Source organism: Balearica regulorum, chromosome 5 (genome assembly GCF_011004875.1).
Source record: "Balearica regulorum gibbericeps isolate bBalReg1 chromosome 5, bBalReg1.pri, whole genome shotgun sequence".
Classification (NCBI taxonomy): domain Eukaryota; kingdom Metazoa; phylum Chordata; class Aves; order Gruiformes; family Gruidae; genus Balearica; species Balearica regulorum.
In genome coordinates this window covers 28,853,176-28,868,551 of record NC_046188.1, presented here as the reverse complement: position 1 = coordinate 28,868,551, position 15,376 = coordinate 28,853,176, and the positions used below count along the sequence as shown (strand labels likewise).

The following is a 15,376-nucleotide window of genomic DNA, read 5'->3' as shown; positions in this document are numbered from 1 at the left end:
GCTTTAAGAGACACACCCAATACCAAGAGGCTTGAAAAAAATTTAATGAGCTAGTAACACTGAACAACGAGGACTAAATCTAAAAACTGTTCCCACAGCCTACTTAAAATATTTACAATTTTGTTAACTGTATATACATTGTAATCTTTGTCCCTTATAGGCTATTTATAGATGAGTTCCTTAGGAATTATACCTGTTATACCTGGAAGATGAACAGCACTGTATTATTGTAGTAGCCATTGCTGGAAAATAGTACAGCTAGTAGATGAGTTGCTAATAGCCGTTGGGCACTGGTGATCGAAGTCTGAGGCTAGGCGTAGGCAACTCAACGCACAATGCAAACAGCACGTTCAGCTGAGAAACTTCTCGCCCTTTCAAATGCTCTGATGTGCAAGGCAGCAGGGTAAGTATACTGCACCGGGCAATTCACACGATTCGAGGGGAAAAAACACAACCCCAAACAAACCGCACACCTCTGTGCAGCAGTACACGGAGTCTGCAATCACAGAGACGTTGACTTACAGTGATCTGCATCTCCAAACATCCCCTTCACCCAAATTTCTGCTGCTCCACTGAGGTATACAAATCCACTTGGAGCAGCAGTCCCACTGTGAAGAGCCACTCATCAAGTAAAGCCTCATTTTATGACATCCTGAAATTACACAACAGAACAGCACCTCTTGGAAAAGTTTCATGGTTCAAGAGAGACAAAAGCAATACAACAACTTGATCCACAGCTCTAAGTTTTAAGTGCAGTTAGCAGAATGAGATCTCCTTTTCAGGCATTCCTTTATTGGGTATACCTTTACTTTTTATCTTCTGAAGCAAAGCTTCTTATCTGTATCAAAGTGGGGTAGTATTACTTTTCATTTGACACTATGCAATTTCTCAACTCCCTTCTGCTACTTTATTTCCCCTTTCTGGAAAGAAACTCAAGAAGTTCTCTGAAAAGCATTTCTGCTAAAGAAATTGCAGAGTCAGCCACCAAGCTCCAAACAATTTAAGTACAATGGATAGGAAAGTCACAGACAAACGGATAGGCAAACAGATAAACCTGAGAATGCAAGTGAAAAATTACTGGGCAAGTGTTTAGTGTCAGACCAATCCAATACTTACTCAATGGCTTTACAGGATGAATAGAGAAAAAGCTAATTAAATTAATCTGATTTACTAGAAAATATTAAGCTTACAGATGATACAATGTCTGCATAATTTTAGAAAAATCATTGATTTCATGGTTTATTTTACAATAATTGGATTAGTCTACAAGTTAAGGCAAACATACTAATGCATTTGCTTTTCTTTTTAAATCATAGTTACAAAGGTTACACAAAGTTCTCCAAAATTTCTAAGAAATGTTCACAATTGAAAAAAAGATTAAGTTTCTTGATATCAGTACATGGGGAAAAAAAAATACTAAGACAGTGTATACAATGCCATTATAGTAACAATATTCAAATATCTAATGGTAATATTTAGGCCATTTGAACAATGTGCTTCAAATGGTGAACTTCAGAAATTACTTACAAAGGTAAATAAGATTGGCAGCCATATCATAGTATTCATAACATGAACATAATTATATTGGCTATTTTCACAAAAACAGAGCATTTGGTTTCTGAACAATGAAAGCATATAATGATTAAATAAACATGAATATGTACGTATAACAAGTATACTGTTGCTTCATATGATCTGGAGCTACTTTCAGGTGTTTGTTTTAATTCTTTTGAAAGAAGGAGCTCGCTTATGCGCACTTTGTCAAAAGTTTTCTCCAGGGAACTGTAAATGCTTATTTAAAGTCATGAAAACAAAATCCAGAGGAGGGCAGCCCTTGTTAGTGGGAAGACGGAACGTAGCTTATGTGTCACCATTTAACACTGCCAGGCAGCTCTGCAGCAGCTGTAAGTTACCCTGTGAAAATAAAGAAAAATATGACCATGTTTCCCTACTTTCTTTTACACTTGTGGGAAAGAGACGCTTTTTAAATAGCAATGACACCACTAAAGCAGAACAGACAGGTATTAAGCTTAGGTAGAAATACTTATGTGAGTAACTTTTATCTTAAAGAGTTTTTTTGAACATAACTTGGGATTCAAAAATAAGCATTCAGTACCCTTTTCATGTTTCTTCACAAGTTTCTTACTAAAGATCTAGTCTGGCCACAAAAAACTATTCCCTGTAGAGCACTCTCTTAGCAACGAAATTCAAAGTTACAAAGTTTTCATTTTTTATAGTATTGCCATTACTCTGTCACTGGAATATTAATCCCACAGCAGAAGTATTCATATCTTATATTGAATTCATCAAGTGTTGACCAATTCACAGCACCCAGTGTCTCCTTGCTCTGTTCAAGGACGGGCCTTGTTTACATGCTTAGCCAGGTGATTTAGCCATCAAAGGTGAGTTTAGCCATTAGAGCCAGAGCTACAGAAATTATTATCAGAACATTAACTAAGTTTTATCTCTAAGGCCCTTCTTTTCAAACTCCTGTAGGTCAGTTTTTAATCCTATTTAAAGCATCCTGACTCCATCATAAAAACATACAGGTTTACTTTCAGATTTCTGAATTAATTTACAGAACTGACACTTAAAAAGATATCCTTGTGAATTAAGCAAATGTGATTGACAAGCCAGAATTTACTTTCCAGGAAAAAAACAAGCAACCAACCCAGCTTGGTATTCACAGTATTCACATTGTTTTGTGCATTCATTTATGCTTAAATCACTTTAAACTACTAAATCTGTACCAGGTTTGTTCCCAAATATGAAATCTCTGTGTAAGAAACAATGTTAGGTTGTTGACAGTGTTAAGAGTAATTCCTATCAGGGTCAGATAACATGCAAGAACAAAACAGTCTGAATGCCCAGTTATAAACATGGGGAAAACTGCTTCCTTCTAAGAATGTTTTGGATCCAAGAAGAAACCTGCAAAGAAAACTTCAAACAAACAAAAGCATGTAATTAAACAGTATCAGTATCTGTGATTTGCATGTCCTTGATAAACAGTCCACACAAATGGACTTTGTAATTTGTAAGTTGAAAGCATTCCAAGTGACCTGTGGTAGACAGGTAGAAGGACACTTGTCCTTCAGCCCCAAAAGGTAAGAAATCATAATTCTATCATCCATTAAGGTTCTTGTAACCCACATTAAGCAATGAACTAAATTCAAGGCTTCAAAGTAGAAGACTGTGTCTAGTGAATCCTTTTCAGTTTTTGCTCCAGAAGACAGCAATTTCAGTTATGGCTTCAACAGCTTTTTGTCCTTTTATGCCTATGCTGGCAGAGGACAGTCACAAGCTATTTAAAGGCTTGTATTTCTGTGATGCAAACAAGTTCGATATACATGAGACGCATGGGGGCTTGGTGGCCCATCTTTGTAGTGTACAGGATTCATAAATCTAAGGTCTCTGTTACTGAACAGCTGATGATGGGCTGTAGTGAAGTAATAAGTGAAAACAAATACTTCAGTCTGAAGTTTTCAGTCTTCCAATGGAATACTTCAGACTGAAGTATAATTGTGGACTGCCCGCATATTACCTCCACCAAGAGTGTGACAGTGATCTTCTGGCCATCTCTTTACAGCCCATCAGCAGCATGAAGTATATTTGCAATTCACAGGCCACTATGTAGCACTCTATAAAGAAAAGATGGTACCAAGACGTCCGTTATACATCAGTCATTTCCAGACACAGCCAGCCAGTCTACTTAAATTTTCCAAATAGGCAAATCATTCATTTTCATTAGATCAAATTTACAAAGTTCACACGAACAACCTTATTTAAATTACAATAAATCCAGGACAATAGAGGCTGTGATCCATTACTCTTTCTGGCTGCAACATCTGACATACTTGACTTTTATCAGCATAGCTTGAGCAAGTCCTGTTAATTCAGATTCAGAGAGTGTTTCTTGCCAACTCAGACTCCTAAGCTCTAGATATTACAGTTATTGGCAGAAGCATGGTGACAGAAACATCCTTTTCAGGAAAGAAGGACTTACTGACAAAGCATTTAACCAAATCCCTTAGCACTGGATTTTGCTTACTCCCTTCTTCTGTCAGTTCCAAACTGACATCTGTTGCTACTAATGCAACAAATTCTTTTTCCACAAAAACCCATAGAGGCAAGAACATATATATTAGTATTTATGGAAAGAGATGTTTAGATTTTTTTTTATTATTTGAAGGAAGTGGCTATCTTAGTTATAATTCATTTTTCAAAAGACTCTAAAAGTATAGCCAAGGCTACAAATGCTTTAAGTATATGACGATAACCTTAGCAGTTTCACCAGCTATCAAACCTCCCTTCTTGAATATGAAGCCCAACACAGGATCACCTCAAAGTCTAATTGTTTAAAATACTGAATAGGTTTAAATACAGCTGTTGCACTAAATGCCCAAATACTTAATCAGGTCTCACATTAGCTACAGCTGCATGAAGTCACAAACAAACACAGAGGTAGCAAAACAGAAGCTAAGCCCTACCAAGAGGTATAGTCAGGCAGAATGGCCATAGAAAAAGAAACATCAAGCTGTTTAGTATAGGTCAGAGACCAAGCAGAATCTGAAGCTGCAGTTCGGCAGCTATTTTAAGTAAATCTAGGGTACGTGCTGCTGCTGAGGTGGCAGGTCTCTCTCATTCTCAGACCCTCCCAGCCAAAACTGTGTTTTGACACAAGGGATGCTGTGAAAACAAGACTGAAAGTAAAGCTTAGAAAAAAACAGAGCAACTTTTAGCTCCATCTTATTGTGCAGCTGCACACATAATAGTGTCAACATAACAGAAAGGAACAGACTCATGCATCATTATCCTTCCTGGCAGTAGTCTGCACTTGCATGAACTTAAAGCAATCTCAACCCACAGTCTGATGTTTAGCTTTTTCAAAAGTCTTGAGTTGCAACCAGGAAAGGATAAGAGGATATTAACAGATAAAAACAAGTATTTTATTAGGAAGTAGTATAAACATAACTGGGCAGAGAAGGTGTGCTTAGTATTTGTATATACAGTGTATATACAATTCCCTAATTCACTAGAAGCTTGATTTCCCTATCACTCTCCAGTCTTCTAGAGCCACACAGCCAGATACAGCTCAGGAAATGCAAGCAGTCACTCACAACCTTCTCTCCATACTTTGGTCAGACTTCTTCAGTGCAGCGATCTCTGTTTTGGGATTTGTGTTTTTCTTTCTGTACAGAGCAAATAACTTTCAGCAGTAAGTCATGCAGCAGCCTTCGTTACGGCTGAATTCCTCCCAAAGACAGCCTCTCAGGTGAGTTCCACCACCCATTGTTACATCAGATTTCACCTCCATGCTTTCTGTGCCAGGCAACTCCAAGCCCAGAATCACAGAATGGTTTGGGTTGGAAGGGACCTCAAAGATTGTCTAGTTCCAACCCCCCTGCTGTGGGCAGGGACACCCTCCACTAGACCAGGTTGCCCAAAGCCCCATCCAACCTGGTCTTGAACACTTCCAGGGAGGGGGCCTCCACAACCTCTCTGGGCAACCTGTTCCAGTGCCTCACCACTCTAACAGTAAAGAATTTCTTTCTAACATCTAATCTAAATTGACCCTCCTTCAGCTTAAACCCATTACCTCTTGTCCTGTCACTACACGCCCTGATAAACAGTCCCTCACCATCTTTACTGTAGGCCCCTTCAGGTACTGGTAAGCCACAATTAAATCTCCCCAAAGCCACCTTTTCTCCAGACTGAACAAGCCCAACTCTCTCAGCCTGTCCTCACAGGAGAGGTGCTCCAGCCCTCTGATCAGCTTCGTGGCCCTCCTCTGGACTCCCTCCAACAGCTCACTGTCTCTCCTGTACTGGGGCCCCCAGAGCTGGACGCAGTACTCCAGGTGGGGTCTCACAAGAGCGGAGTAGAGGGGCAGGATCACCTCCCTCGACCTGCTGGTCACACCTCTTTTGAGGCAGCCCAGGACACCGTTGGCTTTCTGGGCTGCAAGCGCACACTGCCAGCTCATGCTGAGCTTCTCATCAATCAATACCCGCAAGTCCTTCTCCTCGGGGCTGCTTTCAATCCATTCCTCGCCCAGCCTATAGTCATGCTTGGGATTGCGCTGACCCACATGTGGGACCTTGCACTTGGCCTTGTTGAACTTCATGCGGTTCGCATGGGCCCACCTCTCCAGCCTGTCAAGGTCTCTCTGGATGGCATCCCTTCCCTCCAGCATCCACACCACACAGCTTGGTGTCGTCGGCAAACTTGCTGAGGGTGCACTCGATCCCACTGTCCATGTTGCCGACAAAGATGTTGAACAGTGCCGGTCCCAGTACTGACCCCTGAGGAACACCGCTCGTCACCATTCTCCACTTGGAAGACACAAGGCTAGACCACTTCAGGAACAGATGTATCTGCACAACATTTAGTCTGCAGGTACTCGTTCCAGGAAAAAAACAAAAAACAACCCCAAACACAAAACAACCCCACAATAGAAGACTTGTAGAAAAAGCCTGCAGCAGCGTTATCTGTTGCCCCCAGCCCCTGCCACCCAGTTAGGTTTTTTGCTGGAAAGAGCACTTAGATCTGAATTACAAGTCATGCAACAAAGTTTGGGAGTGCTGTGCTCCACATGCCATTGACAAGCCACACAATTTCCAGTTTGGGGCTGCTAAAACTTCACCTGCCTCCAGTAGCTGCAAAAGCATGAAGACAGGGACTGTCACAGCATCAGGCAAAGTATTTTGCCCAGAACCTTACAGCAGAGGACTTTAAATTTATTACCCACAGGACAAAGTACCCTTCCTTTTTCTTTCTACAGCCGCCTTTTGGTTCCACTGCAAGAAGAATTAGGTGTCTACAAACACCCCAGCTTAGCCCTGCAAAAACCAGGGCTACCTAGCCTCCCTGAAATGGGAGCATTGTTCATCATTTGCATTGTAACAAGTATAAAAATGTCATCTCCGGGACAAGGCGAAACCTTCATATTCTCCTAAGATTGCTCTTCACACATCAGGGCACAAAGCTATCTCAAAAAAAAAAGCCCCCAAAGAAGTCTTTTTGTATCTTCTTTCTTCCTTTTATGGAACTATCTCAGAAAGCCTCCAACACACCACTTCATCCTTCAATACTCTGTACCCTAACCATAAGGCTATCCTCAAATATGCTGGTTATAGCATTAGTAAGAAAATTTCCCATTATATACAATTGAAAAATATGATCTATTGCACTTGTAAATTCTGTAATAATCCAACTCAGATCTACAGAAATAAAAGCACAGCAACCAAACCGATCCATCTGTAGTAGCTTGTTTTGGATAAATATGAAACACAGGCTTTGAAAAAACTGAACTTTCAAATCTAGTGAGAAACAGAATATCCTTTCATTCAACAAGTCACAACATTTGTTAACATTTCAAAAACTGCCACCCTTAGTGAAAATGACCTTCTATATTGTAAAGCTTTAAATATTCAAAACTGTCTAGTGAATCTGACAGTGCTCCATGATAAAGCAGGTGAAAAGGGTCAGCAAAAAAAATTCACCTTCAAAAACAGCACTACAGTTCAAAGTTTCTATTACAGCCTTATATGTTCCTTAACAGTAAAGCTACTAAGACAAGGTAAGTCACAGACCAAGACAGACTATCTGAAGAACTACATCTTAAACACAGACTGTGGTGAAAAACAAAGAAAAGCTAAAAAAAAATTAAAGCTCTTCCAGGTAAACTGAGGACACCAAGAAGTGCATATCAAGTAAGTTGAAAACTAAAGAAATTACGCATTTCCCCCCGCCTTCTGCAGTTATTAGCTGTCAAAATTCAAAAGCATATTACTACAAGATTTTGACTTGCACAGAGAGTTAATACAAGTGATTCTTTAAGGATACTTTGGAAGATTTAGAGCCATTTTTTAAGCATTCCATTCCAAGGCATGTGGGGATTTTAGCAAGGGTCAGTTACAAGACATGATGAAGAGGCAATGACTGAAGCAGGACAGAAACGCTGTGGATTCATTCCCTTGTTAAAGCATGATACGGCAAATCAATAAAAAGCTGTTGCAAATATGACTGTTCGGACTATTAATTTCACTAAAACCTGTAACCAGTACATTCATGACCAAACATGGGGATTTCTGGGCGACTCATGGCTGGATGTAGACAGCTGTTACACACAGGGAACTAGGAAGGCTGAATAGTGCCAAGTATTATGAAAAGTTTTAATATTTTTAGGGGAAATGTAGCTGAATTTCTCATATAGCGCATTAAAGTAAGCACTGTTCATCTGAAAAAGGAGCTGAGTATTCCAGAACTTACTGATTACTTTACGAGCTAAATATCCCACCAAGCTGAACTTAGACCTACAAAGATTAAAAAAAAGAGTCCCCAAAACAACCCTTTTTACAGTGCAGTAGTTTTATAATGGGTTTGGCAGAATGAAGAATGATGTTGTGAACACTACTGAAAAGAGTGTAAAGCAGCAACAAGTTAACTCAGCAACACTATCCACCACTTATCTAGTCCTTTCAACAGACATATCCCAAGTTAATTCAAAGCTTGGTAGTACAGCACTTTCAGATTTGTGATGAGAATGAGAAATGCTGAAGAGTGGACTTTTAAAAGAAAGCTGCCCCCTGCAACTGGACAGGACAGTTAAAATAAGAGACTGTTGTACTTATCTATGAAATCAGAGCAGCTAACCTGATTTAACCAAAACTATTAATTTCATATAGATTAAAAGAATCAAATACGTTGTGAAATTTAAGGACAGTACAGAGCCCTTTCATTTTTTTCCTGCAAAAATTTATTTCACTGAAAAGTCTATCTGCAACATTCCTCTTTTGTTAGCACTTTAAAGGCAAAAAGGTTCAAAAAGCATACTCAGAGTAACACTGATCTGACTTCAGATAGGCCTGTGTGATCTCACGCATAATAGTTAGCCTATCCTATACAAGTCCCCAACATCTGGATAACAGGAAAAAACACTCTCTATCTCACAGCAAAATGCTGAGATGAGGTTTTAAAAGTAGGCTGGTATTCAAACACTGCAGCTATAAATACAAATACAAACAGCTAGAGAAACATAAAACTGAAGCCAAAATTGTTTTCAAGGGGATGAGTTTTCCAAAGGCATCTCCAGCACACCAATTCCTCAGAAATATTTCATCTGTACTTTCCCTTCCCCCCCACTCTACCCATTATTCAAGAAAGTTCACCTCTCTGGACGATGCTTACCTTCAAATTCCCTTCCTGAATGTGAAGTGTGTATCATACAACAAATGTTAGCCATTTTGGTTATTCAAGCATATAATATTTAAAATCAGTTGAAATACAGGCCAAAAAGGATCTCAATTACCTTAGCATGCTTTAATTCCAGTTCTGCTAGTTCCACCAGATTTTTTCTGAATGCTGCAACTCTTCTTGTCTTAAAGTCTATCAGTTCTATGGAAAATAAAAATGGATTCATTAACAGTATTATTGCCAGTGCCCTCAACTGTTAACAGACTTTCCTTCAGGATGAAAGAGTTAAAGAATAAGAGAAGGCAACAGGAGAAACTCAAGTTTAATCTCAGCACATTCTGGGCTCAACTGCTGGATGAAAGCAAATCAGTTCCACATCTCTAACTAACCTTTTGTGGACACAAAGCTATTTTGAAAATAGACTGCAATGTGGATGCTTTTAAACATTTAATTCTCTTATTCCACGTGCACTGTTCTTTAAAGGCTGACATATAAAAGTATCTAGGGAAGACACTAAGCTAAAACTAGCATGAAGAACAGAGGAAGCAAGTATGCTTTGTGGATATATCTTTGTGTCTAATAGGAATCATTAATCAGATTTACTTTTAAATGATAAAAACAGGAGAGTATGGTCTTTACACCTTGAACAAACCTGCCCGAGATGACTACTAACTCACAACAATCTTAAGCCTAAAGAAAAAAAAAAAAAAAAGTAAGTTTCCAGGAAAAAGGCAACATGTGAATAAGGTTCCTTTTCTCTAAAGCTACTGTAATGCTGCAACTTCACTGAAATCTCATCTCATGATGTCTCCTCTTTCTAATGTACCATCATCTCTGCGACAGACTGCTGCCTTCACAGCAGAATGCATAAAACCAAAAGGAGAATTTCAATAGTTTAAAAGATTAGGTTTGCCTTTACTGCTAGCAATTATGACTTTGTATCCTACCCAATTCATATAAAAAAGTGGTTAACAAATAATTTGCACTTAGACTTTGCTTTGCCTAATGGAGCCAAATGAAAATATCATTTCAACTTTCTAAAATAAGTAAATACTGATTAAAAGATAATAGTTCAGCTTAGGAAACAGAACAAAAATCTATTCTCATCAATAATATGCTAAAATTTGTTAATTTTGAAGTTGTAACGTAGAATCAAAGACCACCCAAATACCTTGTTTTGCTGATTCAGATATTTTCTCAAATTTCTGACAGCATATTTGCTGAGTAGTTTCAGCTTGCAGTACATCTTTATTTTTTGCTCTTGCTTTATCCAATGCCTTATTAGCATTTTCATAATCCACTAGTGACCTAGATCTTCTATATAGGAGATCCTATTAAAAAAAAAAACAACAAAACAACAACAAAACCAAACAACAACATAAAGGATAGAGTTTACAAGAATCTGCCTAAGGGTTTTAGTATATGCCAAGTAATAAAAAAATTCAGACTAAAATTAGTCTTTCTTGCTGTATTTCAGTTCTTACTAATTTATTTGCATTCATTTTACTTCATCCTGCAAGTCACAGGAATGTCCATACTGGCTCAGACATGCAATTTAATACTGTTTGGTCTGCATCTTGCCTGACAGAGGCTAGCAACAGATGGCTTAGATGATGCTCCAAAAACCTTAAGAAGGGGCAATCATGGGAAGTTTCACAGCTTGTTAGATTGGAAACAAACTATATTTAGATTATGTATTTGAAATACACACAGGGCCCAAGAAACAGCAGTACCATTTTTCATGCAACAGTTATTGCTGTGATCTTCTAACTACAGACATTCTGTCAAATTCTTCCTCATTCTGTTATGTTACTTCATCATCTTACATCAAACAACACTAAGAATTAAATTTTCTGTAGGTATGGAATATGAAATTTGGCCCATGTGTTTTTCTATCAGTACTTGCATGTCATCTGGAGTATCCATTTTGAATATTAAAAACCAGTAGAATTGCTTGCAGTCTACAAGCAGCAAACACACTGCAAACACATGAATCATTCACCAACAGCTCTTCCACTGTTTTTAATTATCAAGGCCAAATCGTACAGTCTAAGTGGATCACACAGTTCCAAATAGTCAGTCCCACAGTCAGCAACTGCATTGTTACCCCTTACATACAACAGTGATCAAGTTTTACAGCTGAGGGAAAAACTGCAGGCTCGTGGTGGCAGCATTTTAACCTATCTACTGCCTATTTCTCAAGATGACTCTGTTTTGGTTTTTTTAAGGAAGCTCTATTTCACTGAACAAAAAACCATAAATTCACCTTAGCAGCTTGAGATTCCCTTAGGTAATATTTCAGAAGATCAGAAAGTTTAAGATCTTCATCAGCAGATACCCGGGCCTCTATTTTCTGGTAAAACAGTAAGTAAAAGCATCAATTTAAAAACATCCAGACTTCGGGTATTTACTTGTATCATGTAAATACAACATAAAATATACAACAGTACATGACAGATTGTCTTTTTCAAAAACTAAGATCATGCATTTGTGACAGAATAGTTAAAGATGCATCATGAGAAGCAGTATTAGGATTTTGTATTAAAACGTAAACAATAACCTACTGTGCAAGCAGTATCTGACAACTAGCTTTCTATTTTAAACAATGCTTTCTTCCTAGTTTCAAGTATATGTATCATACACAAGGAAAACAGCAGAGAAACAAAAACTTATCTTTTATAGAGTTGCACAAGAAGGTTTATGTTGTTTTTGCGGTCAAAGGAAAACAAATTTTTAAGGCACCTTTGCAGACTAGTTGTGTAACTGCATGTATTAAATGGTCTAAAAGCCCAATAAACTTATTTGCTTGTATTTGAAGCAGACACTTCTGCGATTTTAGAAACAGAGTCTGCAAGTGCATTTTTCAAATCTTAATTTAAAAAAAATTCTAAAGGGCAACATTTTAGGTCAAAGCAAGTAACACCATTAACTTGATTTTCTTTAAAGTATATATTTATGCAGATATAACTGTCTGTGTTTAGGAGATGCACACATTTTTCATTCAAAGGTTTTCCTGATACGTGGCATGCATCTTCTGCTCGACCAAGCCAAACAAATAAGTCAAAAGAGGCAAGATATTTGAAAATCTGGTTAGGAGCATCAGCAATAGTATTTCTGAGTCAAATAACTGCAGAAACAGATCTTGGCTCCAGAAAAAAGCAAGGTGACCACCATTTCTGGATTAAGGATTATGTTTCTTAATTTCTTTTTTCCATAACAAGTTCTGCAATACCCACTAACAAGTATGGAAGGCCTCTAAGCATTTTAGAGGAACAGCAGCTTTACTAGTGTATTACATAGAATACTTAAATATTTCATACAGAAGCATCCATAAAACATCCACATATTAGTGTCTAGTTGAAACAAGATGTCCTGAGACTTCCAGGATGTACATAAAGAATATATCTAAAAAGGTTTCATAGTACATACCCTTGTTTTGTCAAATAACTCTGATACCTTCAGAAAAAACCTGCACAAAGAAAACAGCTTCTATTATAACATTAATTTTAACAGTCTAATTACTTTCTAGAACTCAAAATATAATCTGTGTCTGGCAATAAAGACTGTAAAGGCATCGCTTAGAACTGTAATTCACAGAACTCGGAGAACATAATAGTTTCAAATTATAGCACTTCAAGCATCTGGGAATTGTACAGCTTAAGAAAAGGTAAGGGACAGAAAGCGTAATGGACGGATGGTTTTTACTGAAGAGTAATTGCACAGCTCCTCAGGGATTCTTTATGCTTCTGTGAATTAAATCCCAAACACCACTACCCTGGTTAATGGTCCTGCGCTATTATCAAGCATCCTTCACTCAAATTTGAACATACTTTTCTTCACAGAGTAAACATGAGGCATGCCCTACTTGCAATCTGGGGAGGCTGAGCAACCAGGTGGCACATCTTCAATCACAGGAGACAACACAAGGGTTCAGTATAACAGCAGACAGAATTATAGTCATACTATTTTGGCAGAAGACAGGTGCGATTCCTGACAGACCAGACTAGACTGCATCAAATCTCAATACTATAATCAAAGTAATCAATATGTAAGTATGTCACTTTAATTCAGGTAACTTAACAAAAATAAGTTAATTTTCATACTCATCTCCTACCTGTCATCACACTAACTCTAATAAGTGTACATGTTCACAAGCATCAGCATCTTTAAGCTAGTTAGCTTTTACTTTCAGATACACTAAACTTCATATTGAAGCAAATCACTGAAAGATTAAACAACTGTACATAGAGACCTTCTTCTATTTTCAAAATTCTAGGGATCTCTGTAGATCTATTTTCCTAAAGGCAGTAAAATTGCCAGAATGGCAAAACTATTTTTCAAGATGTTGGTACAGGAAACACCCACAAAAATCAGTATACTCAGAGACCTGTTCTTGCTACACATGTCAAAGAACTTAAAACACTTAAAAAAAAATTAAAAAAAAAAACTGGTGAAAGAGTTAGGATTTTTTTCTTATTCTATGAAGACTTTTCCATCTCATCCGTGTAATTTTTGGCAAACTGCAGAAAACTGTATTTTTTTTCCAGACAAATATTAAAGCAAAAATATTAAAGCGGCCTGTTAGAGAAATGAAATACTACATAAGAAAACCTGTTAATGTGATGTAACTATAATAAACTCTGTTTTTCTTACAACAAGAGAGCTACCAATCTCAGCAGGTCACTGTTAAGTCTGCTACTTATCAAATTGCCCCATAAGTTATTAACAATATCTTACTTGCATATATCTGTAGAGTCCTGCGTTCCTAATGCATATAATGAAGAACCAATTCTATTATAGTCATCCGCCACATCTAGAAAAACAAACAAGCACTTGTTTCACTATTTCATTCCTCCTCTTTCTGTAAATTTTGAATTTCCTCTCTTTCTTGCAGAGTAGGTGTTTTTTCTACAAGGAACATGCTTTAACACAAAAGCAGGAATAAAATTTCAATCATGTCACTTATTATGAAGGGTAACTTCACACAATAAACATGGTGCTCTCACAGAATCATGAAGTCTGTAATTTATCTAGGAATATTTAATACAATTAGCACCTGCTGGGTAAATTTATTGTGCAACTTTGTTAGGTTTTATTTTGGTGGAAGATGTACAAACTCAGTTGCTAAAGCCTGAATTTAAATCTGAATCTAAAGCTTTTTGAAAAAAAAAAAAATAATAATCACAGTCTAACAATAACAAGTAAGTCTGTATTACATTTACTGTTCTCAAGCACACAAACTCCAAACCACCAAAATACAGCGCTGCATGCACACCTTTTCTAGTGCATGCCCAATTTTCAGGAAACTCTTACCTCATCAACAAATGGTCACTGGTTGAAGTAGCATTAGTGTTAAAGCATTTTAAACAATGAAATTAGAAGCAGAGATTGTAAAGAAGGCAGCATAATCTGACTAGTGAAGTATTGCTATATAGTAATCATAAAAATAAAATCTTTGCACAGATGACTTTTAAAGAGCTTTTAGTATAAACTCAATGGATGACAAAAATGCTAACAGATCCAAGCAATAAACAGGAAAATACATTTGCTTGTTATTTTTGAAGCTTATATGTCTTTAAGCAGATTTTTTTTTAAATAACACAACCTTGTTTTATCAGATTGAGTGGGTCAACTTCCACCCAATTCATTACTCTGTACACCCAAAGGAATCAATGCAGGAGTGTATCAGGAAGCCATTAACCTCCCCTTCTATTCCTCCCATTTAAACATAAAAATAGATTTTCTGCTGGAAATAGGAAGTCAGTATCTTCGCAAGCCCTGCAGCTCTCTGTCGATCATAAGTTATCCATAAATGACAAGTTGCCCATTTCCAAGACAGGCTTCCCAGGTCATTGCTCTACTCCTCTAGACAGGATTTCAAAAGGTGCCAGTTGTCCCAATTTACAGTTTGATTAAAATTTGTCAAGAAACATCCTAGGTGATTTGAGTCTGAAAACCAGTGAAGCTTTGTCACAAATTTGATCAATCCTTTCCCATCAGATCCTCTACAACCTCATTTCTAACGATTTTCCTGGTTCTACAACCAATGTGAAAGGCCCTCTCACTACCTAAAATTTGATACCTAACTACCATGAATGAGGTTCAGTTTTCGTTTTAAGAAAGCAAACAAAACACCAGAAACCACTTCAGGTGAGAATTGAATGAAGACATAGGGTCCCTT

General features: G+C 37.6%; 1 protein-coding gene across 2 annotated transcripts in view; it reads right to left on the bottom strand.

The window, feature by feature from the left end:
* Nucleotides 1-26: 26 nt before the first annotated feature.
* The window catches only part of SNX6 (sorting nexin 6), a 29,997-nt gene continuing 14,647 nt past the window's right edge, over nt 27-15,376 (bottom strand). For both annotated transcript variants that reach the window (XM_075753980.1, XM_075753978.1), the window contains exons 9-14: nt 13,933-14,008; nt 12,625-12,664; nt 11,462-11,548; nt 10,367-10,526; nt 9,311-9,396; nt 27-1,914 (exon numbers count right to left, since the gene is read on the bottom strand). In XM_075753980.1, coding sequence (XP_075610095.1) covers nt 1,861-1,914; nt 9,311-9,396; nt 10,367-10,526; nt 11,462-11,548; nt 12,625-12,664; nt 13,933-14,008 — 503 coding nt within the window. In that variant the 3' untranslated portion in view covers nt 27-1,860. The remainder of the gene's footprint in view (nt 1,915-9,310; nt 9,397-10,366; nt 10,527-11,461; nt 11,549-12,624; nt 12,665-13,932; nt 14,009-15,376) is intronic.